The sequence below is a fragment of the Panicum hallii genome, chromosome 7 (assembly GCF_002211085.1).
Source record: "Panicum hallii strain FIL2 chromosome 7, PHallii_v3.1, whole genome shotgun sequence".
NCBI classification, from domain to species: Eukaryota; Viridiplantae; Streptophyta; class Magnoliopsida; order Poales; family Poaceae; genus Panicum; species Panicum hallii.
In genome coordinates this window covers 853135-874207 of record NC_038048.1, presented here as the reverse complement: position 1 = coordinate 874207, position 21073 = coordinate 853135, and the positions used below count along the sequence as shown (strand labels likewise).

General features: G+C 49.3%; 2 protein-coding genes across 3 annotated transcripts; one reads left to right on the top strand and one right to left on the bottom strand.

The window, feature by feature from the left end:
* Positions 1 to 1944: 1944 nt before the first annotated feature.
* On the top strand, positions 1945 to 4120 carry LOC112900040 (cytochrome P450 93G1-like). The gene is made up of 2 exons (XM_025968740.1): positions 1945 to 3058; positions 3148 to 4120. Exons 1-2 carry the CDS (start codon positions 2105 to 2107, stop codon positions 3805 to 3807), a joined length of 1614 nt encoding a protein of 537 aa, XP_025824525.1. The 5' UTR covers positions 1945 to 2104; the 3' UTR covers positions 3808 to 4120.
* Positions 4121 to 12071: 7951 nt separating this feature from the next.
* Positions 12072 to 16767, bottom strand: LOC112901178 (formin-like protein 18). 2 transcript variants are annotated; one of them, XM_025970031.1, is made up of 7 exons: positions 16499 to 16767; positions 15975 to 16365; positions 14964 to 15588; positions 14053 to 14797; positions 13688 to 13884; positions 13365 to 13600; positions 12072 to 13223 (listed from the first exon to the last, which is right to left on the bottom strand). In XM_025970031.1, the coding sequence occupies exons 2-7, from the start codon at positions 16119 to 16121 to the stop codon at positions 12336 to 12338; spliced, it is 2838 nt and encodes a 945-aa protein (XP_025825816.1). In that variant the 5' UTR covers positions 16122 to 16365; positions 16499 to 16767; the 3' UTR covers positions 12072 to 12335. The 2 variants fall into 2 exon arrangements, with proteins under 2 accessions (XP_025825816.1, XP_025825817.1); XM_025970032.1 differs by lacking the exon at positions 16499 to 16767 and having other exon boundaries at positions 15975 to 16475.
* Positions 16768 to 21073: the final 4306 nt, after the last annotated feature.

The window sequence follows — 21073 nt, the reverse complement described above, 5'->3', positions numbered from 1 at the left end:
CAACTGCTCTCGTCTCGCCATGCATATCAATCACAAAAGTAGCTGTGAAGAAGATGCTCGGTCAAATCGGGAACCACAACGTACTGACACGGACAGCTCCAGCACACCAACTTTCATTGACGTGAGTATAGGATATGTATGCATGCATGCATGCATTAGTTTTTCATTGACGTGAGTATGTAGCTATTCTGATCTAAGGGTCTGATGAGTTACAAGCTAGTTTTTCCTTACAATAATCATATTAGAGGTTATACGTACATATATATATTAGAGCCTGATCGAGTTGTCTACCTATATATAAGGTGGATGCATAAATGAGTTAATAAGCATATATAGTCCACTCTGGCAGAGGAAGGAACAGCTAGCCTATGTAAACTATGCAGTTGCAATGAACAACTGCTGGTCGATGGGCAGGTTGCCAAGATAAAGAGAGAGTATAACTTAAGAGCCTGTTTAAGAGGGCTCCTCGAGCGGCTTCGGACGAAGCCCTCCCAAACTGCATCCGGCAAAATGGCTTCGCTACCAAAGCCCCGCATTTTGCGCTCTCAGAAGCCATTCGGTGGAGGAGGAGCTAGAAAACCTGGCTCCTCGTGGCTCCTCCTTCTCGCTTGCCGTTTTTGACCCCGGAGGGACTTTCGGGTGGCGCAATAGGAGGCCGGCGGCGGGAGCTCGTGGTCTGGGCAGAGCAGCTGGCCGGCGCAGGAGGTCGAGGCGGCCGGCTCGCGGCGGGAGCTCGACGCGCGGGGGCGGAGGCGGCCGCCGCAGGAGCCTGACGCATGGGCAGAGGCGGCGGGCCGGCGCAGGAGCTCAAGACCGGCGGAGGTAGCTGGTCCACAGGGGAGCCCAAAGCAGGGCGGACAGCCGGCGCCTGGCGTCGGGAGCGGAGGCCAAGCAGCGGGAGGTGGGGGTGGGGCCAAAGGCGGCCGGCGGCCGGCGTGCTGGAGGTGGCCGGGACTCGGGAGCAGCAGGCGCACGAGAGGAAGAAAGAAGCGAGACGAAGCGATAAGGAGGAAAGAGAAGGAAGGAAGGAAGAAAAAATGAAAAGAAAAGAAAAAAGAAGAAAAAAAGAAAATAGAAAAGGAGGGGTATTATTGTCATTTGATCTTTCTACGTTTTTCAAAACGTCTTCAGCCTATCAAAGAAGCCGCTCCATCAGAGGAGCCGCAGCTGGAGCTATTTTTGGAGGAGCCGTAGTCTTGTCAAACCGGCTCTTAGTTGCTCATGAGCTAGCTTCTTTAGCTAGAAGGAATACACATATACTTCAGTATGTGGTTAGGTGAGTCACCTACTTGCGTCGCCAACCAGATGAAGAATATTGTAAACCTTCTACCTAATCAATAAAGCTCTCCTTTACCCGCAAAACAAAAAATGAAATCTAGAACAAAAAATCAAAGTTGTGATCGGGTGTTTTTCAAACAACCACGAGGATGGAGAAAAGTACTGCAATGAGTACGTACGCTAGTCGGTCCTTTCAAAGAGAAACTTATGTCATAAATGCACTCATCGTACAGTTGCAACCGAGAGAATGCATCGATTGCAACTGGGCGCAACCCGGTTGCAACTCAAACTGATCCGGTTGCAACTGGACGCGAATTGGTTGCAATTCAAACTTAGACCGACTCTGTTGCAATTGGACATAATCTAGTTGCAACTAGAATTGTCACAGCTGCAACTGAGAGAGTGGGTGTGCATTATAACAAAATACTATATACGTGTATAGATATACACACATACACACACACACGTATATATCAGAAATACGTAGGCATGGAGATTTTGCAGGAAATTGCGGTCAAATAATGCTGTGCAGAATTAAACGGAAGTGGGCGGCGAGAAAAACTTAAATAACACGTACTATGTACGAGACTGGTACGCTTCGACTAATTAAGCAAGCGATCGATCGAGGCGGCCGGCCAGCATCTATTATCTTGTTGTACACATCAAATAAAACATTTACTGTAATCACTAGTCCTATATATAAGACACTGCACCTCGATCAGCAGGTCACATACAGTACTTGAGTTGGTGATCGAGCAGCTTATATGTATTAGAGCACTGATCTGAGGAATTGAAGCAAGAAAGGAAGGAAAGGGTGACGGTGGCCATGGAAGAGCAGCAGCAGCCCAGAAGCATGGTCGCCGATCCGGTGACCGCAGTCCTGGCTTTGATCGCGGCCGTCACCGCCGTGGCTTTGCACCACCTCATCTCCTCGTGGCGCCTGCAGGCCCGTCTGCCCCCGGGCCCGACGAGCCTCCCGGTGATCGGGCACCTCCACCTGCTCCGCCCGCCGGTCCACCGCACGTTCCAGGAGCTGGCGTCCCGCGTGGGCCCCTTGATGCACATCCGCCTGGGGTCCACGCACTGCGTGGTGGCGAGCACCGCCGAGGTGGCCGGCGAGCTGATCCGCAGCCACGAGGGCAGCATCTCGGAGCGCCCGCTCACGGCGGTGGCCCGGCAGTTCGCCTACGACTCGGCGGGCTTCGCCTTCGCGCCCTACAACGCGCACTGGCGCTTCATGAAGCGCCTCTGCATGTCGGAGCTGCTGGGCCCGCGCACCGTCGAGCAGCTGCGCCCCATCCGCCGCGCCGGCGCCGTGTCGCTGCTGCGCGCCGCGCTGGCGGCGTCGGCGCGCGGCGAGGCCGTGGACCTCACCCGCGAGCTCATCCGACTCGCCAACACCTCCGTCATCCGGATGGTCGCCAGCACCGTGCCCGGGAGCGTCACCGACGAGGCGCAGGAGCTGGTCAAGGCCGTGGCCGAGCTCGTCGGAGCCTTCAACGTCGACGACTACATCGCCCTCTGCCGCGGATGGGACATCCAGGGCCTCCGCAGGAGAGCCGCCGACGTCCACCGCCGCTTCGACGCGCTGCTGGAGGAGATCCTCAGGCACAAGGAGGAGTCCAGGGAGGCGCGGAGGCTCCTCACGGTCGACCACAGGAAGACGAAGGAGGCCGCCGCCACGACGCACAAGGACCTGCTGGACATCCTCATGGACAAAGCTGAGGACAAGACGGCGGAGGTGAAGCTCACACGGGACAACATCAAGGCCTTCATCATCGTGAGTCGTCGTAGTGCTACTGATTTTGGTTTTTTCCATGATCGTATCGAGATTTCTTAAGCATGGATGATGTCGATGCGTATATGTAGGACGTGGTGACCGCTGGGTCGGACACGTCGGCGGCCATGGTGGAGTGGATGCTGGCGGAGCTGATGAACCACCGGGAGGCCCTACGCAAGGTGGTTGCGGAGATCGACGCTGTGGTTGGCGGTGACCGGATCGCCGGCGAGGCGGACCTGCCGCAGCTGCCGTACCTGATGGCGGCGTACAAGGAGACGCTGCGGCTGCACCCCGCGGCGCCCATCGCGCACCGGCAGTCGTCGGAGGAGATGGTGGTGCGCGGGTTCACCGTGCCACCGCAGACCGCCGTGTTCATCAACATCTGGGCCATCGGGCGCGACCCAGCCTTGTGGGAGGAGCCCCTGGCGTTCCGACCGGAGCGGTTCATGCCCGGCGGCGCCGCCGAGAGTCTGGAGCCCCGCGGGCAGCAGTTCCAGTTCATGCCCTTCGGCAGCGGCCGCCGGGGCTGCCCCGGCATGGGCCTGGCGCTGCAGTCCGTGCCGGCCGTGCTGGCGGCGCTGGTGCAGTGCTTCGACTGGGCCACCGGCGCCGGCGGCGACGACGGAGCAGCGGTCAAGCAGCAGCAGCTGATAGACATGGACGAGTCGGACGGCCTGGTGTGCGCTCGCAAGAAACCGCTCCTGCTCCGCCCCACACCTCGCCTCAACCCCTTCCCGGCCGTCGTCTGATCTAACTTAACTCCGTCGGCATGCCGACGACCGCGTTGGTGACGATGTCCTCTATACAACCATTACCTACCACCATGGAAGATCGAATTGAAGAATGTGGATGAGCAAGCAACGAAGCAGTAGGCACCACCATGGATGGAGATACGATCGACGCGACATTCATTTGTCCTTGGTCATCATCCCTTTGGTTGAGCATGCATGCAGTGGCGGAGGACGCCGAAAATTTTAGGTGTGGCGGACTGGCGGTGGATTACTAGATTATGTTCAAATATTATACGGAAATAAAGGTTCACAACAAAAATATGGTTTAGAAGTACCTCAAATGAAGAAAAACACGTAAAGTACGCATCAAATCAACAATTGGACCAAAGAAGCTATCAAACAAAGAGAAAATATAAATTAGTAACGAAATATTAGAGTTAAAATATTAAATGTAATACAAGATACACAATTAGAGTATAGAGTTATACCGGTATATTTATTATTAGTTGCGTCTAGGAGACTTTGGCAATTGCATATTTCTATCTTTTTTCTTCTGAAAAGCCTTCTTGATAGATTCAAGATCAATTCCTTTAAATATCTCCCGCTCAATATACACCACCATCAAGTCATAAGCCAACCATCGGACATCTTGTTCCGCAACTCAGTTTTAGTAATCTTCATGGCTGAAAATGCTCTTTCAACTGATGCAGTTGTTACTGGTAGCAGCAATGCCAGCTCAATTAGGCGATAAACCAAGGGAAATATTTCTTGCCTCTTAAGTTCAACCATTTTCATTGCTAGGCTTGCAAGGTCATAACAAGCTATGAATGCCTCAACTCTTCTAACATGAATAATGAAGGTTTCTAACTGGTCTCTTATTCTTTTCCGGTCATCAAAAGAAAAATCATCCAAATATATATCCGTGAGGCGAGCAAGTTTATTCACATCAAAGTTAGAGAATGAATCTCTAGGATCAAGGCAAGCAAAGCAAGTAAGTAATTCCGATGATACCTCACTGAATCGATGATCAAACTCTGTTGTGATAGCATCTATGGTAGCAAAGAAGGTATCAACACGAAAGTAATGATCTTGAGTGATGTTGTTTCTCCCTCCTTTCCTTGATCTACCAAATCTTGGTACACTGTCTTCCATATTTGGTATTAGGATATCATTTTCTTGGCAAAATGTTTTGACTTCTTCAAGTAGTGGCTCATAACCTTCGCTTCTCAAATTGTTCAAACGTGTTTTCACGTCAATAACCAAAGACATGGCCTCAACAATATTTTGATCCTTCTTCTGCAACAGATGAGATAGCTCATTTGTTATGCGAAGGATCCGTAACATCATCTTCATGATAAACACAAAGCTGAAAGACTCCATAGTAGGCACCAACCCCCCTGCCCTTGATGGATTACGTTCCTCATCATGCACCACTTGCAGAAATTCTATTATTAAGTCCCACATTGTTTCAATACGAAGCAATGTCCTGTAGTGAGATCCCCATCTTGTATCTCCAGGCCTAGGCAATGATGTTTCTTGATGTTGTCCTCTACCTGATGAAATATCTCCACTCTCCAACTTATTCAAAAAAATTGTATGATGACTATCAATCAATAAATCCTTCCTCTTATAAGATGCACTAGTGCTGCTCACAATCATATTCACATAGTCAAAGAAATCCTCTATAGATGAACAACACTTTGAAACCGAAACAATTACCAACTGCAATTGGTGAGCAAAATAATGGATATAGAAAGCATATGGGTTCTCATCACGAATTAGTTTTTGAACACCATTGAATTCACCTCTCATATTAGAAGCTCCATCATACGCTTGGCCTCGTATTTTTGCAATAGTTAAACCATGGGCACTAAGAACCTCCACTATTGCTCTCTTTAATACTTCTGATGTAGTTAGCTTGACATGCTTGATACCCAAAAATCTTTCAACTACTTGCCCTTTTTTATTCACATACCTATATGAAGAAACTCACAATATTTAGAAATATTATAACAAGATTCATCAACATTCAACAAGAATACAAGATATAAAAGTGGATGTTTACCTGACTATTATGGCCATTTGCTCTTTGACTGATATATCACGAGATTCATCAACAAGAATAGAGAATAAACAACCACTCATCTCTTCTTTTATAACTTTGGTAACCGCTTGAGCACAACACTCGGCAAGTTCTTTCTGAATTATTCCAGAAGTTATTTTTAGCATTTTTAGGACAAGCAAATTCAAATGCCTGCCTCACTTCCTCATTTCTTAGTTTGTACCAATCAAGAAATTCTAGAAAGTTGCCTTTGTTCAATGAAGTTTCTGATTCATCATGTCCACGGAACGGTTCACCTTGCAAGGCAATATAACTTACAATAACCAAAGATGTATCTACACGGGTTTCATACTTCTTTTCTGCCTCTTTGGTATGAACTACAATTTTATCCTTTACACTTGCTCTTTAATTATCAAAATCATCAAATGCCGCTCTTGATCTATTATGAGCACTATTAGGGCCACCAACATGTTTAGGGAGTGCTAAGTAGGCATTCTTCCATTGCCTAAAGCCTTCTTTTGTAAAGGCCTCATAACCAAATTTTTCATCATCTACACCAACTCTTCTAAAAAGATAACAACAAAAGCAATAAGCCTTATCATTCACCAAGCTATATTCCAGCCAATTATATTTCTCAAACCATTCTTTTCGAAAGCGCCTTTTATCTTCTCCTCTAGAAAAAACATGACTACTAGGTTGAGTTGGACCTCGTTCCATGAAAGCCCTCCTAATTTCATCTCTAATATTAGAACTAAATTGCTCAATTGGAATCCGAAGTCCCGGATCAGAAATGATATAATCCGGATTGAACTCAGTTATTGTACCTTGATCATTTTGATCATTTTCATTGCTACCTGGCTGTTGGTCTATGGTATTGGTGTCCTCCAAATGAGTTTCCACCTCCTCTTCCTCCTCTATTATGGCATTACCAACTTCACTTCCATGAGTGCTTGGGTTTGTGCTACTGGATACGAATGGACTAAAATAGCTCTTTAGATCTGAAATAAATAGTCAAATTCACATTAAAATAAATTAGCTTAAGTTCCCAATCCTATACAACACCCAAAAAATACTACTTCTCTCACCTCTTTCCTGTCCCTTTCTTTTCCCTTTTCTGCTAGAGTTTGGATTGGAAGCATCACCATCAAGTGGCAACATGCTAATTACTTTCTGATCCGGGGCGGCGCGCGGGGTTGCGGGCAGCGGGCGGCCTTAAACCATCAATTTCTAGCTTATCTGAAACATTCCAATGTACAACGCAATAAACACAATATTCTACTATTCTAGTGTGATAACAGCACCACATCGTAAGCTCATTTTGCATCTATACTTCTATAGAACATGTAAAGCAGTAAAGGGAAAACAATAGGCATACCACATCAATTGGGACAGCCCCGATGATAACAGTAGGAAAACGGGGCAGGCGGGGGCGGGGCCTGTGGCGGCGGCGCGTGGGGCAGGCGGCGGCGGGGTGGCGGGCGCAGGAGTGCGGGATGGCGGGAGGCGGGAGCAGAGCTGCAAAGTGCCAGTGGGGAACTGGGGATTGGGGATAGGGTTAGAGTTTTTTTAGTTGGGCCGGGCCGAGGTATTCCCGCTTGGGCCAGGCCGAGGTGTGGCGAGCGCCACACCTCGCCATACTGGGCCCTCCGCCACTGCATGCATGCGTCATCAAGTTGGCAGTGCACCTCGTGTTTCTTAATGTTATAACTGCACGATCAATAATTGTCCGTAGTTTCTTGAGCGCATGCTACTACTCTAATTATATTGTTTTATTATAATTAGAGTGATAAAAGGTGAGTCAACTATATATATATATGCAAAGATGAATCCGATTGATTTTGGCTTTCATTCAATCACCTACTCTAGCTATTAACTTAAAATTTGGGGGAAAATTTTTCTCTGACGAGTTTAGCCATAGTGCTATTGCCGAGCAGGCTGACATGGTCATGCTTGATCTAAGATGCTAGATGGAGACTGCTTGGGACAAGACCGAGCTCATCTCACCCTAGCTGCTTGATCTCGGCGGATCTAGAGAGACACAATGTTCGCTCGCACGGAGGGGTTGGGTTGCATGCATCTCACATTTTTGTAGAATGCTGTTGGTGCCAGAAATTCTGAATTTCAAACAGTTTTTGTTTGAATTGGGAGGAATCATGATTCATGAAATTGTTTGAGTATACAAGTTAAATGCTCCTCTCCCAATCTTAATTCCTGGTAAATAAAATTGTTTATGGGAATCATTTAAGGACAAGTGCACGAGTGATTTGGATCTTCATTTGATTTATTTGGATTTTTCGAGTAGGAGATCTGAATTATTTGAGTTCTTGAGTCAAATTTACATCACAATTTTAAACCCTAATAAATAACTAATCTACTAGTTTGGACCGTGACCCACCAAGAGGCCTAGTCCTGCCTTCAATGCAGTACAGCCCAGCACCATCACCCTTTTCGTTTGGCACAGCAAGCCGGCCCAGCTTCCCTTAGCTTCTTCGCTGGGCCGCACGCCTGCAGCCGCGAGGACCCCGTTGCTGCTGCCGTCGCGGCGCTCCGCAAGCTTGGCTCGACACCACACCTGACCTCACGCCCACGGGCTCGGCGTCCGTGCCCCAACCACTACGCGTTCGAGCCTGACACCAGACCCTAGCGCCCTTCGTCTCTTTTCTTCTTGGACACCGGCGCCAGGGAGCGCAATGGCGGCCGGCCGGTGAACTTCGCCACCCGAGCCTCCTCCTAACGCTGGACGCCTTCCCGTACATCTCAATCGGGTTCGAAGCTCGGCAGCGCGAGAACCTGCTCGAGATCCATGGCGGCCGCCGTCTTCCTCGCCGCCGATCTCTCTGCTCGGTGAGCCCCCTCTCCTCTATCCCCGTGTTTCCAGCCTTACTTTACGTGCCCTGTGACCTCGCTTTGATCCGAGGGCCAAAGACGACCACGAGACGGGAGTGCGCAGCCGCTCTGAACCCCGCTCTGGACGCGTGCCATGCCATGCCTGGGATGAGTTGTAGCCGCACGCCTTCATCAGCTTCGGCGTCCTCTGTTGGTTCACGGCGGCCACAACACTTTGCTCGACTCGATCAATAGGGAAGTTTCGTTCTGCAGGTTGTTTTATTTCATTCCCCCATAGCCTAATAAGGTAGCTAGTACCTGCTGATTTTGTTGAATGAAATAAAAAAAAAACCCACCCATAAAACTAGCCCAGTGTATGTGTATGCATGCATACCCAAAAGATATACATCAAGAAAGATCATATAGCTTCACTGTACGTATGCATCATCTTGTTCTTGGAGATCTAAAGCACCAGATATGAATGCCTACCTGTGTATGGATCAAAGTGCATCTATCTTAATAATTTTGTAAGCCGTCACTGTAGGTAGCATCACATGTTTATATATGGGGACGGATTCCCTGCATGATCTGAATGTTCTGCCTAGTAGATGGCTTGATCGAACTATATATGTAGATAGATACCTCACAATGAAACTAAATAAAGAGACTGAAAAAGGGAAAAATTTACAGATCGATCTTTCAAGCATTATATATAATTGCTGAACTAAACTTGATCTATTCATCGTGCATTATCATTGATTCATCGAATTCCCCTTGTGTTAGTAGATGTTCAATAACTAGGCACGCTCATATATATAACTTGATATGCATACATGCTTGATACCTGAAGCATCAGAGAGACAGAGACGCTTCAAGGGAATGGAAACACAAAGACGACACTACTAGTTCATGCATATATATAGCCTGATATATATAATTAAAAATGACACCATCGATCTAGCTTAGATGCAACGACGACCTAACATGTGACCATGCTTGAAACACACTAGCTATCTATCTAGGACATTATGAGCAGATAATAACAATAAGGATACTATGATGACGACCAACACTAATTATTTGGATCCAACCTGCTGATAGATGCCCACATATGAAGTGGACAATGCAAGGAGCGATCGAGGAGCTCGGCAGCGGCAGCGATACGATATATGAAGGTAGTAGATGCGCCCGGCCGCGTGACGTCAGAGGCCGAGCTTGGCCCGACGTCGGGCTTTTTTAGCCTCCAGGTAGGCGGCGCCGCCGTCCGCAAACACGTCCGGCCACACTTTCTTGGATGCCCTGAAGAGCACCCTGTCGCGGTTCGGCGCTTGGGGCGGGAGCCTGCCGCCGTTGTCCGCGGCCATGCGCGCGGTCGTCGCGAACCAGTCCTTGAGGCGGAACACCTTGTTGGATAGGTCTTTCACATACAGCTGGCCACGCCGGCTGAACGCGCGCTCGCCGCCTTTGAGCTCGTCGAGGATGTGCTGGGCACAGGGGATCTCGCCACGGTTGCCGTTGCGGAGGTCGGCCAAGGTGGCGAGGAGCTCGCGCTCGTCCTCGAGGCTCCATTGCGTGGAGTTGGAGTTCGCCTTCCTCTTGCGCTGGCTGGTCGCCCCGCCGCCACTGGCGGACGAGCGGCCGGACGCGGCAGAGGACGGCGGCGGGGACGGACGCCGGCGCGGCGCCGCACTTCTCGCCGGCTGGCTCGTGGCATCCTTGGCCGAGCCGCTGGCAACCCAGTCGGACGAGGCGGCGACCGGTGAGCGGATGGGTGGGGACGGACGCCGGCGCGGCGCCGCACTTACCGCCGGCTGGCTCCTGGCGTCGTCGGCCGTGCTGATGTCGGACGAGGCCGCGACGGTGGCGACCGGTGAGCGGACGGGCGGGGACGGACGCCGGCGCGGCGCCGCACTTATCGCCGGCTGGTTCGTGGCCTCGTTGGCCGTGCCGCTGCCGCCCCAGTCGGACGAGGCCGCGACCGGTGAGCGGACGGGCGGGGACGGGCGCCGGCGCGGCGCCGCACTTCTCGCTGGCTGGTTCATGGCGTCGTTGGCCGTGCCGCCGCTGATGTGGGACGAGGCCGCGACGGTGGCGACCGGTGAGCGGACGGGCGGGGACGGACGCCGGCGCGGCGCCGCACTTATCGCCGGCTGGTTCGTGGCCTCGTTGGCCGTGCCGCTGCCGCCCCAGTCGGACGAGGCCGCGACCGGTGAGCGGACGGGCGGGGACGGACGCCGGCGCGGCGCCGCACTTCTCGCTGGCTGGTTCATGGCGTCGTTGGCCGTGCCGCCGCTGATGTGGGACGAGGCCGCGACGGTGGCGACCGGTGAGCGGACGGGCGGGGACGGACGGCGGTGCGGCGCTGCACTTCTCGCCGGCTGGTTCGTGGCCTCGTCGGCCGTGCCGCTGCCCGTGTCGGACGAGGCCGCGACCGGTGAGCGGACGGGAGACGACGGACACTGGCGCTGCGCCGGCGTCCTCGCGCGGCTCATGGCCTTGTTGCTGTCGGCCGACGATAGGACGTCGACGGGGCAGGGCGCGGACACTTCGGAGGACGACGACAGGGCGATGACGGTCACGGACCGATCGGAGTCGGAGGAGATGGTGACGGTGGGGGCGGCGGCGCGCTGGCCGCGGCGGGAAGGGAAGGACGGCGGGATCGTGGGCGCCATGGCTGGGTTGGATGGATCCATTCGGCGGGGGAGAGCTTGATCATTTATAGGGCAGGAGGGAGAAACGGCGGCGCTGGTTGCGCTCCCGCCCCCGCGCGCGCGCTTGCTCAGCGTCCCGCCTTTTTTTTTCTCTCTCTCTCTCTCTTTTCTTTTGGGGGGGAAAACAACGCGCGCCCGCCATTTTGGCGCATCGCCTTGCTGCTGATCGCCTCCTGTGGTTCCACGTTTGTTATCCATGGTCTCTGATGGATTCGATCCACGTGCAATATATAGATAGGAATAATTCTTCATTCCAAATACTCTATTTAGAAAGAGAGATTATATATTATGGCAGCCATTTCCTTCTCTCCAAGCAAGATCCTTTCCATTAACAATCATTCGACAATTGTTTTTGTTTTTTTATTAACAATAACAATATAATCCTACCTGGTTCGAATTTCAGGTGCACGGAAGGAAAAAAAAATACCCCCGCTTAGTAGGATAGCAATTTGGTTTCAATTTCATCTTAGCATGCTGTGCCTGAATGCTACTTTCTTAGCATTGCACAACGACGAATAATGCGCTAAACAGCATCCACGACATCATATACAGAAAAGAGAAAACAACAACAGAGCTTGATCTCCACTCAACAGATCGCGAATTCAAAACGTACGGTACAAACAAACCATAAACAACACGTACGACTCAAACACACAGAATATCTGATCCAGCTCGCCAAAACAAAACAAGAACAGAAATGACACTTATTCTTTCAGCCTTGATCTTTGTACATATCTAGGACGTACATTTGTATAAAGAAAAATATTTACGGAGGCCAAAGCAGAGATCATCATATAATTAACCTACTAGGCCGTAGTGTCCCTAACTTTTCATTCTGCTGTGAGAGTCAATTCGTAACTAGCTAGCCGCTAACTCTTCTTCTACATGCTGTGTTCCCATCCCATCCCATCAAATGGTGTAGTCTGCACAAACATTAGCTGTCACTGTCAGTCATCAGAGTCTGAAGACGAACTAGAGCTGCGTGCCGCTGCGCTCCTCCGATCTTGGATCGCTGGCACCAGTTGCTGCCGGGGATCGCGGAAAGACGTCGATGACTGCGATGGCTGCCTGCCCTTTGACCCTGATCCGGATCCTGCCGCTGAAGGTTTCTTGTTAGAAGCAGCCTTGGCGGCTGCCTCTTTCACCTCTCTGCACACCTTGTCCAGCATTCCCAGGAAGTCGCGCACGATGACAAACAGCCGCAGGCCCTCGTCCTTCCCCGTGCTCCCATGGAAGTAGTCCACCGTGGTGCGCACGAGCGCACGTAGCTTCTTTTCCTCCTCCAGAAGGTGGGTCACCCGCACCTGAGACTGCTCGATGAACTGGGTCAGCTTCCGGTGGAAGCCGCTGTCCTCGTCTAAGCTCTTCATGGCTGTGTTCAGGAACTCGTTGGCCTTGACCAGCTTGTGCCCCAGGCTCGCCACTGAGATGGTCAGCGCATCCGAGTCCAGGCATGCCGCCTTGCGCACGTTCTGGAGGTCGTCGCTCAGGCTGGAAACGACGCCCAGGCCTAGCTGCTTGTAGTGCTCCGTGTCGTCACTGACGTCCTCAGTGAGATCATCAGAGGTCACGCTGGACATGCTGCTATTGCTCTGCTCTTTGGCAGCCCGCACAGCACGCACGCCCTCTGAGCGAATTATCTCCTGGACAACAAAATGCAACAGCGTCGTCTTGCCGTCGACCCCCTTCACATCCGAGAGCTTCAGGAGGGTGTCCAGCTTAAATGCTTGGGCGCCCCCTCGAAAAGTGCCATCGTTCATTCGGTTACCAGTCTTGAGTACAGCCTCCAGCAGCTTCTTGAATAGACGGCTGTTCCTGACCTCGTGGCAGGCCACCTTTTGAAAAGAAAAAAAAAAGCGCAATTCAATAAAACTATCAGCATTTCCTTGCCATTATCAGACACTTATATCCTCTCTTCTTTCTCTACAAATGACTTATTGATAGCTTAATAAGTACTACTACTGAAGCCAGCATACCTCCAGGGTTTTAAATGACTGCTCTGCATTCGCAGCTTCCTCCGGCAAACTGGACATGAAAAGCAAAACATCCAGGCGCTGGTAGAGATAAGGGATGTCAATGATTGTCCTCAAGAATTGCTCCGCAGGACCCAATTGGGTGAGCTCTCCGGTGTACAGCCGAAGCCTAAGCTCCTCGTCGCTAGTTGGAGTCCACCTTATCAAGGTTTGTATCAGATCAGTGGGAAGTTCATGCCCTGCATCAAATTACCCATTAATTTAAGGTACATTGTTTCTGTTGAATACATAATACAAGAAGAGGCCCATAAGACGGCTGGTTTTACCTTCCATAACTGCATTGCGTACTTCTTCAGCTGAAACACTCAATGCCTTCAATGATATCGCTAAGTTCTGTGCCTTTTTAGCGTCGAGTATCCTAACAAATTGAGGGACATCCTTTGCTGCATCCTTTTTGCCATCGCCACTTTTCTTGTCAACAGCGTGACAACCAAAAAGACTCTCAATCATCTCCTCGTTAAACCTATCAATGAATTGACAAGTGGAAAAGTTAATAATACCGACTCACCTGATGTTCTCGATCTTTGGTTAATAGCAATAGCAAGAAAGTAGCAAAGACAGGTGCCGGTGCAAATACAACAACAATAATCATGTCACAGCAAGATACGTTCAGGGTGGTTGGCAAGCTTACTGGAAGGATCCTGCTTTAATTTGATCCCACACCATTGCTTGATCTGGATTTGCAGTAACTTTATCCCAGAAGAATGGCTTCAGCTTTGTTTTATTAGAGTCTGCCGCGGAAGGACCTGCAACATTTCCTGCCTTCTTTAATGGTGGAGGCCCACGCGCTTTTGGACCAGGCATTGCTGGTGGTGGAGGTCCAGCTCCAGGTCTAGATGGCGGCGGTGGAGGTCCAGGTCCGGCTGCAGGCCTGGGAGCAGGAGGCGGGGGTGGTCCTGGTGGAGGCGGATTGCTTGAACCAGGAGCTGCTGGCATCTTTGGAGGAGGTAGTGCAGACGGTGCAGGTGGTGCAGGTGGTGCAGATGGTGCAGACGGTGCAGTTGGTGCAGGTGGTGCAGATGGTGGAGGAGGAACCTTTAGGAGAGGGGGTGGCGGTGGTGGCGGTGGTGCTGGACCTGCTGCATGTTCACAAGTGCTTTCGCTAGCATTACTAGAAGGAATTGGGGCAGCAGCTTTCACATCCTGAGAATTAGTAGAGGCCACTGGCTGTCCAGCAATGGTGCTTATTTCATAAGAGCTTAGCTTCATCGCCTGTGCATTGCTGCGTCGCTCAAATTCCGACTTCATTGACATTTCTCTTGCTGCTGCCTTCTTAGGTAATACAAATTCCTTATGCTCGGTCTCTGATGAATTGATTGACAATGCCCCCAACCGGCTGACATCAATTGGGGTAGAGCATGACTTACGAGAAGAACCTGTTGCATTTAGGAACAAATCATGAATTGACTGGTATACCTGCTTCAAGTAAGCATTACTCTCTCTTTGTGTGCGAAAGACCTACAACAAAGCATCTATGCAAGAGAGAAATTGGACGAACTGAAAAAGAGAAAATAAAAGCTATTGTGTTTAATTTTGTAGCACCTGATAAATCACTCAAACTCAACAGTGGTTTATCATCATATGATGATGCTGAATCATTGCTTCCACGACAAGCACAACAGCACAGACCGATAAGAGCCACCAATGCTATACAGGCCACTGATAAACCAGCGATAACAGTGCCACTGTTGTCCTTGCTCTTGCCTTTTGGCTCTGCTTTAGAACCCTTTTTGATACTAGTGACTAGTGGGCGATCTTCTGCTTTGAAAGATAAAACACTTCTCCTTGCCTGTTTTTCTGAAGGTAAGGTTGGAGCTATGGCTGATGCTCCTTCAAGTAGAAGTCTTTTTTTCATTGCAAAAGGAGGGTTGATACTGTTAGAGTTGAGAAATAAGTTCCTGGTTTCCTCCTGCTGCTTCTGATGTCCATGTTCAGAGAAAGGGGAATTATGCTTGTTTAAGCAGTCCAGAAAGGTGTTGGCAACTTCTGCAGGCAACAAACTAGCAGTGATTGCTTCCTCAATACTGATCTTCTGAGGAGAGGACTTCTTATTATTTATTCTATAGGAATTGCCGATAGTGCTGAATAGAAGGCTATAATGGGACTTGTTTCTAACATCTTGAGGAATTCTCAAGTTTAGATAGCAACTGAGCCATAATAGTTCCACCTGTGTTTAATGTAATGTATGAGAAATAACAGTTAGTAAGAAAGTGGACATGGAAATTTTAACTTCTGAATGTATGAATGGTGATATAGGCATCAGTTAGTGAAAAACAGGTATTTCGCCTCTATAGAAATAACTAAATATGACCATTGAAGTATTTCAAATAAAGTGCCTACATTCAGTGAGATAGACAGATAACTACACAGATTCAGACTGGGCAACACTTATTTCCATGAACGGGCATATCAGTGTTTCATTATTATTATTCTCCAAACCTGCACAATTTACCTAAGGGAAACAGCACATCAACTGTAGAACTTGGTACAAATATCACGTTACAGGGATATAAGTGATATATGAATGCATAGCATCATTAACTTGGTCATTACCGGTTCATCTTGTCTTGGGATTGCAAGAGACGGCAGGGAGGCTGGTGGCCAGAACAAGCTAGTCCTGATCGCACCAACGAGCTGCAGCAGCAGAGAAATGAGGCATGCGCTGAGGAGCCATCTGAATTTGCTCCTCGGCCACCTCATCCTATACACAATTTTCTTTGGCTTCTACAGCTCAATAGGCCACGAAATTAACCGGCCATTGCTCCCTTCCTCGATGGGGATCACTGCAGTTGCCTCAAGGATGCCCAAAGATCAATTAATTCCTCGCCTGATACTCCTCACCTTGAGTTCGACGTTGATGTTTAGGCCCCAATGCTAGCCCCAAATTCGACAATTCGGTACAATACTTGCACACAGGATTGCTCCTTGTTGCTGGATCTAGCCTCTACATGTCGCGCGGCAGATCCGCCACAAAGGCCAGACGAAAGACAAGATGATGGCGGATCAGAACAAATTCTAGAAGGCAAATCAGATTTCATCCATCGCAGAAGAAATTCGTGGAGGAAAGAGAGAAAAACCTGTGACTCTTGGCGGCTCCGATCCAATTTCCACGGAAAAAAATAATTGAGCCGCCGCCAATCTAGGAGCCCGGGCATGAGCATGATACGGCGGGGATGGGAACGGAAAAAAGAGTAATTTCTTTGCCATTGTTGCTGACTTGATCCTCCGTTTCCAACCTTGGCATCTATTTTTGGGTGGGGAATGCATGCTCAAGTGGCACCTGTGAGCAGAGGTGAGAGAGATCCAACAAGAGGTTGCCCTCGATGTCAGGAGCAGCAGCCACCATTTTCAGCAATATCACAGAAATAAAGCACGTTTACCCTGTTTTTCTTTCTTTTTTTCTTTTAGGTTTCGTGCTTCTAGAGGAAAACTACCCGATTCTCTAAATTGTTTTATTTCTCGACGGTAAACTATTTCTTTTAAATTCAACTTTGTTGCAAATTGTATCACGATTTAGTTTTAAAATACATTAATATCTACCATGTCAAATAAATGCACTATCAAAATAGACTTAATGCACATCTAGCGAAACTAGTTTGATATCATACTACCTTAGTTCTTCAATATATCACTGTTGATTTTTATTGAAACTTTGGCCAACAATATTTATCAAATAAATTAGTTAATTTAAATAAAATAGTAACACTACATCTATCAGCAAAACTATTTTAGATTTAAATTGAAAATTTATCTATTTGCATGAATATTTGTAAGAAGTAGTGAACTGAAAACTAATGGCGCTATATACTCGGTGTGACGAACCAAATTTTCGACATAAGAATCCAACTTCCTGTATGGTCGTGATAGTCACGTAGCTATCACATACAAAACTCATCTCAGACAGATATTTTAGTCATACATCGCATAGATTCAGACGTGGATTTAACTATTACACAATCCGAAGGATTGTATCACAAGTTTACATTACAAACCCTTTATGCTAAGGTGAAACAAACCAAAAATGGAAGTGATAGCTAAGCTTCTGGGCTATCCGGGGAAAACACTCCTTTACAAGCAACCTTGAGCGAAGCACGGACCATCCTTGGATCGTCCTTCTTAGTTGATGTTATGCTTCGGATCGAATTCTACATCTACCAACTATCCCCAAGGAATGGGATAGGTTCACTTCACCATTCGTATGCAAATTTTAAGTGGTCTATACTAAAGGTATATCAAAATCAAGGAGAAAGCTGGGGTTTCCTACGCATAAACAGCACCATAAGATATATCATAATCCAAACTCCGAACTCGGGCCATTCTGGCATTTCGGACTCCCGGTCCAATACACACATTCCAAAACTACCGAGTCGGTGCGAGGACTCCCACTCCTCGCACCTCAGCTGCCCCAGGCAGGAGTCAACACTAGAGGGAGGTAGAAAACATGAGTAACACTAACTAAAAAGAGTAACAGAAGAGTAGGATTGTACATGACTAAGTACGCGGCTATACATATAGTTTTCACCCTGCAGGGGTCGTACACCTGGACCCACTCGAATCGAAGCCAGCCAGGAGTGACCCAACTGAACAACGAGATACCGGTCTATTGAAACAGGAATAGGAGCCACGGTACCATCCGGCTTTCCTGGGTCTCGGGTGCATCCTCCAGCAAGAGGTCGCCCCGGAACTGTGAAGCCTCCCTTGTGTCTCGGGGAACATGAGGCAGCATCTCCTTCCCCTGCACCGATACTCGATCCTCCTACCGGCTTGGTACCGTACTTGGTAGAACCAAACCGGGCCCACCCTCATAAGGGTAAGTGGTGTGCATGCTTAACATAATTCCACTAATTATAGTTACCCTCAACCGGTCCTCAGTTGCCGAAGCGAGCGTCTTCGTCACATACGTCTCCACCGCAATGGTCCGCAACTACACCCATTACGGGTGCCACCAACTCCTCAACCAAGAAACCACCAAAGACGTACCCGCCACAAGTACACCCACCACAGGTACACTGTAGAGTGTGCCAAGATACACACTCTAAGCCCTCAACCCGAAGATCGAGTTAAGTTTGCTCGCTTCCTGCTGAAAGCCCTATTCACCAACTCCTGGAAAGTGTATCTCCACTCACGCCAAGACTATCCATCCATCCCACACATACACATGCAAAGCATAGCAAGGCATCTCATATAATTATCATATGTATAGGGTTGCAAGGAGTTCAGGTAAATAAAATAAGCTATGCAGGTTCATCTCATAGTAACACATCATAAAGCAATAGGATATCTAGCAAGCAATGCCTAATAGGTATTCAGATCGTAGATGGGCATGAACCTGGTGGTTCTTCGTAGTCTTCCAAGGTCTTCTAGTCATCTGGAAGTCGGTCAATTCCTTCTCGCGGGGACCTAATCATAAAAATATATAAATATAGGGGCCCAAAATGCAAAAGTGCACAAAAGTACTCAAATAAGATCCAAATCACAACAAAACCTACTCTAACGAGTAGATCATGATTTTAGAAGAATTATAAAACTGGTTTCATAATTTTGGGAGGTCTGGTTAATTAATTATAAATTTTCTATAATTAATTATTTTTCTAAATTTAATAAAAAGGGTTTGGAAAAAGAAAACACACCGTCAGCGCCACATGTCATGTTGACATCATCATGATGTCAGTAGGTGGGTCAGGCCTGCTGACATCAGCAGTGGGCCCAACTGACGTCAGCGTTGACTGGTCAACGCTGATAGTCAACGGCCAATGAGGTCAGGTGGTCAGTGGGTCCCGCTGGTCAGTCACACTATGCCACTGACAGGTGGGACCCACGTGTCAGGTTGGGCCTAAAAAGAAAAGGGCAACGGCTCGGGATCACGAGCCAAAAGTCGTTGGGCCGGCTCAGTGGCCCAACTCGGCTCGGCTCAGCTGACGGGCTGGCTTGGCCTGCGGCTTCGTAGGGCGACTCGGTTTGGCAGGTCGGCTCAGGGAGCTAGGCGAGCTGGCTCAGCTATCGGGCCGAGGGATGGCCCAATCCGCTCTCTCCCTTACCCCTCTTCTCTCTTTGACAGGAAGGGCCCGCAGGGCAGCGGTTGTTGCCGCCCGCTGACAGGTGAGGGCCACAGGTCACTGGCCCGCCAGAACCGGTGTGGCAGCGCCTGGATCCGGTGCAGTAGCTACGCGTGTGTGTGTGCGCGCGGGGGCTGTGCGGGAGCGGTGTCAGTGGAGGTGGGTGTGCCCGCGTGTGTGCCCCAAGGGCGTCCGACGAAAGGCCGCACTGGCCTGGCCGCGACGCGAACGTGACGTCACGGCCATGCACGGTGAAACCGTGGTGCGGCAGACATGGCGGGGTGGTGCTCAGCAGGTGTTCGAGGAAAGTCCACCGAGGGACTACCCCGACGTGCACGCGTCGGCAGGCGTTCTTGCCACGCACGGTGGCCTGTGGCATGGCGGCGGCGAGACCAGGTGAGAGCGGAGGTATGATGTGGTGCAGGTAGGACCAAAGGTGCGGTTTTGCGGATATGGCGGCGGTTAGTGCACGCACGCGCGGGGTCTTTGCGCTCCGAGCCTGCGGCGACGTGCCAACGATGGCGAGGAAGGGCAAAGGCGAGATCACAATGGTGGGACTCGGGAAAGGGCACAGGCACAACTGTCGGTGTTTTACCGGCTGCCCACCGAGGGGTATACCCAAGGTGGTAAGTTTAGGTGAGGAGAAGCCGAGATCAGGAACTCGAAGGTGCAAGGAACATAATACTTAGATAGGTTCGGGCCGCGAGGTGCGTAATACCCTACATCTTGTGTGGTGGTTTGTATTGCCTTGGGTGTAGAATGATCTGTTTTGAGGGGGTCCCTGCACCCCCTTATATATCCGGAAGGTCAGGGTTACATAAATCCTAACCAACACTAGCCAAGGAATTGTACCAGACTATATTTCGAGTATATTCCTTCTGTATCGACTAGCTTTATCTTCTACTCAAACGAGTAGAAAACAACTTAAATAAGAGATAAGACAGGTTTTATCTCCTAACCCAGTTTAAACTACGTTATGTGCACAGCCCCGTGGCCCCGGGTCTGACAAGCCCCCGAGCTCTTCGTAGCTGAGTACTGCAGGCTTCTCGAGTACTTTCGAAGTAGTCTTTGGCTTCTTGCAAAGCTCCGTCTTAAAGTTCTTCTTCGAGTACTTACTTGGCTGCATCGAAGCTATGAGGTGCTCATGCCCCAAATTATTTCTTTGGTATGGTGTGCGATTGAAAAATCGCACTCTATATGGAGTAGCCCCCGAGCCTTAAGTTGAATCGGAGAATCAGGCTGAGGGTCGCATTAGTCTTGAATCTTCCTTACTTACTCTTCGAATAAATTCAAAAAAATAAGTAGTCGATGCCACGTATCCCGCAGCCCCCGAGCCTTGAATCCAAATCCCTTAGGTTTGGAAATAAGGATCCAAAAGTCGTGGCATGCGGTGAAAAAATGTCCCCAAATAAATAACTGGTGTGATGGTACAAATGATGGAAATTAGATCTGGAATTCGAAAAACCCCTTTTTTCGGGATAGTTAACCCTGAAAAATGATTAATCAAATATTTTATCTAAACAATCCACCAATTGACCCCTCATCTTCTGAATATTCCCTAAAACGACTCTTCAACTTCGAAACAATAAACCTTTA

Bases quoted from the DNA above. Each gene is read 5' to 3' on its own strand.
- LOC112901178 (XM_025970031.1), bottom strand. From the start codon at position 16,121: ATGAGGTGGCCGAGGAGCAAATTCAGATGGCTCCTCAGCGCATGCCTC. The intron at 13,885-14,052 runs GTAAGCTTGCCA...ATTCATTGATAG, and splicing joins ATTAAAGCAGGATCCTTCCA to GTTTAACGAGGAGATGATTG. The intron at 13,224-13,364 runs GTATGCTGGCTT...TCTTTTCAAAAG, and splicing joins AGTCATTTAAAACCCTGGAG to GTGGCCTGCCACGAGGTCAG.
- LOC112900040 (XM_025968740.1), top strand. From the start codon at position 2,105: ATGGAAGAGCAGCAGCAGCCCAGAAGCATGGTCGCCGATCCGGTGACC. The intron at 3,059-3,147 runs GTGAGTCGTCGT...GCGTATATGTAG, and splicing joins ACATCAAGGCCTTCATCATC to GACGTGGTGACCGCTGGGTC.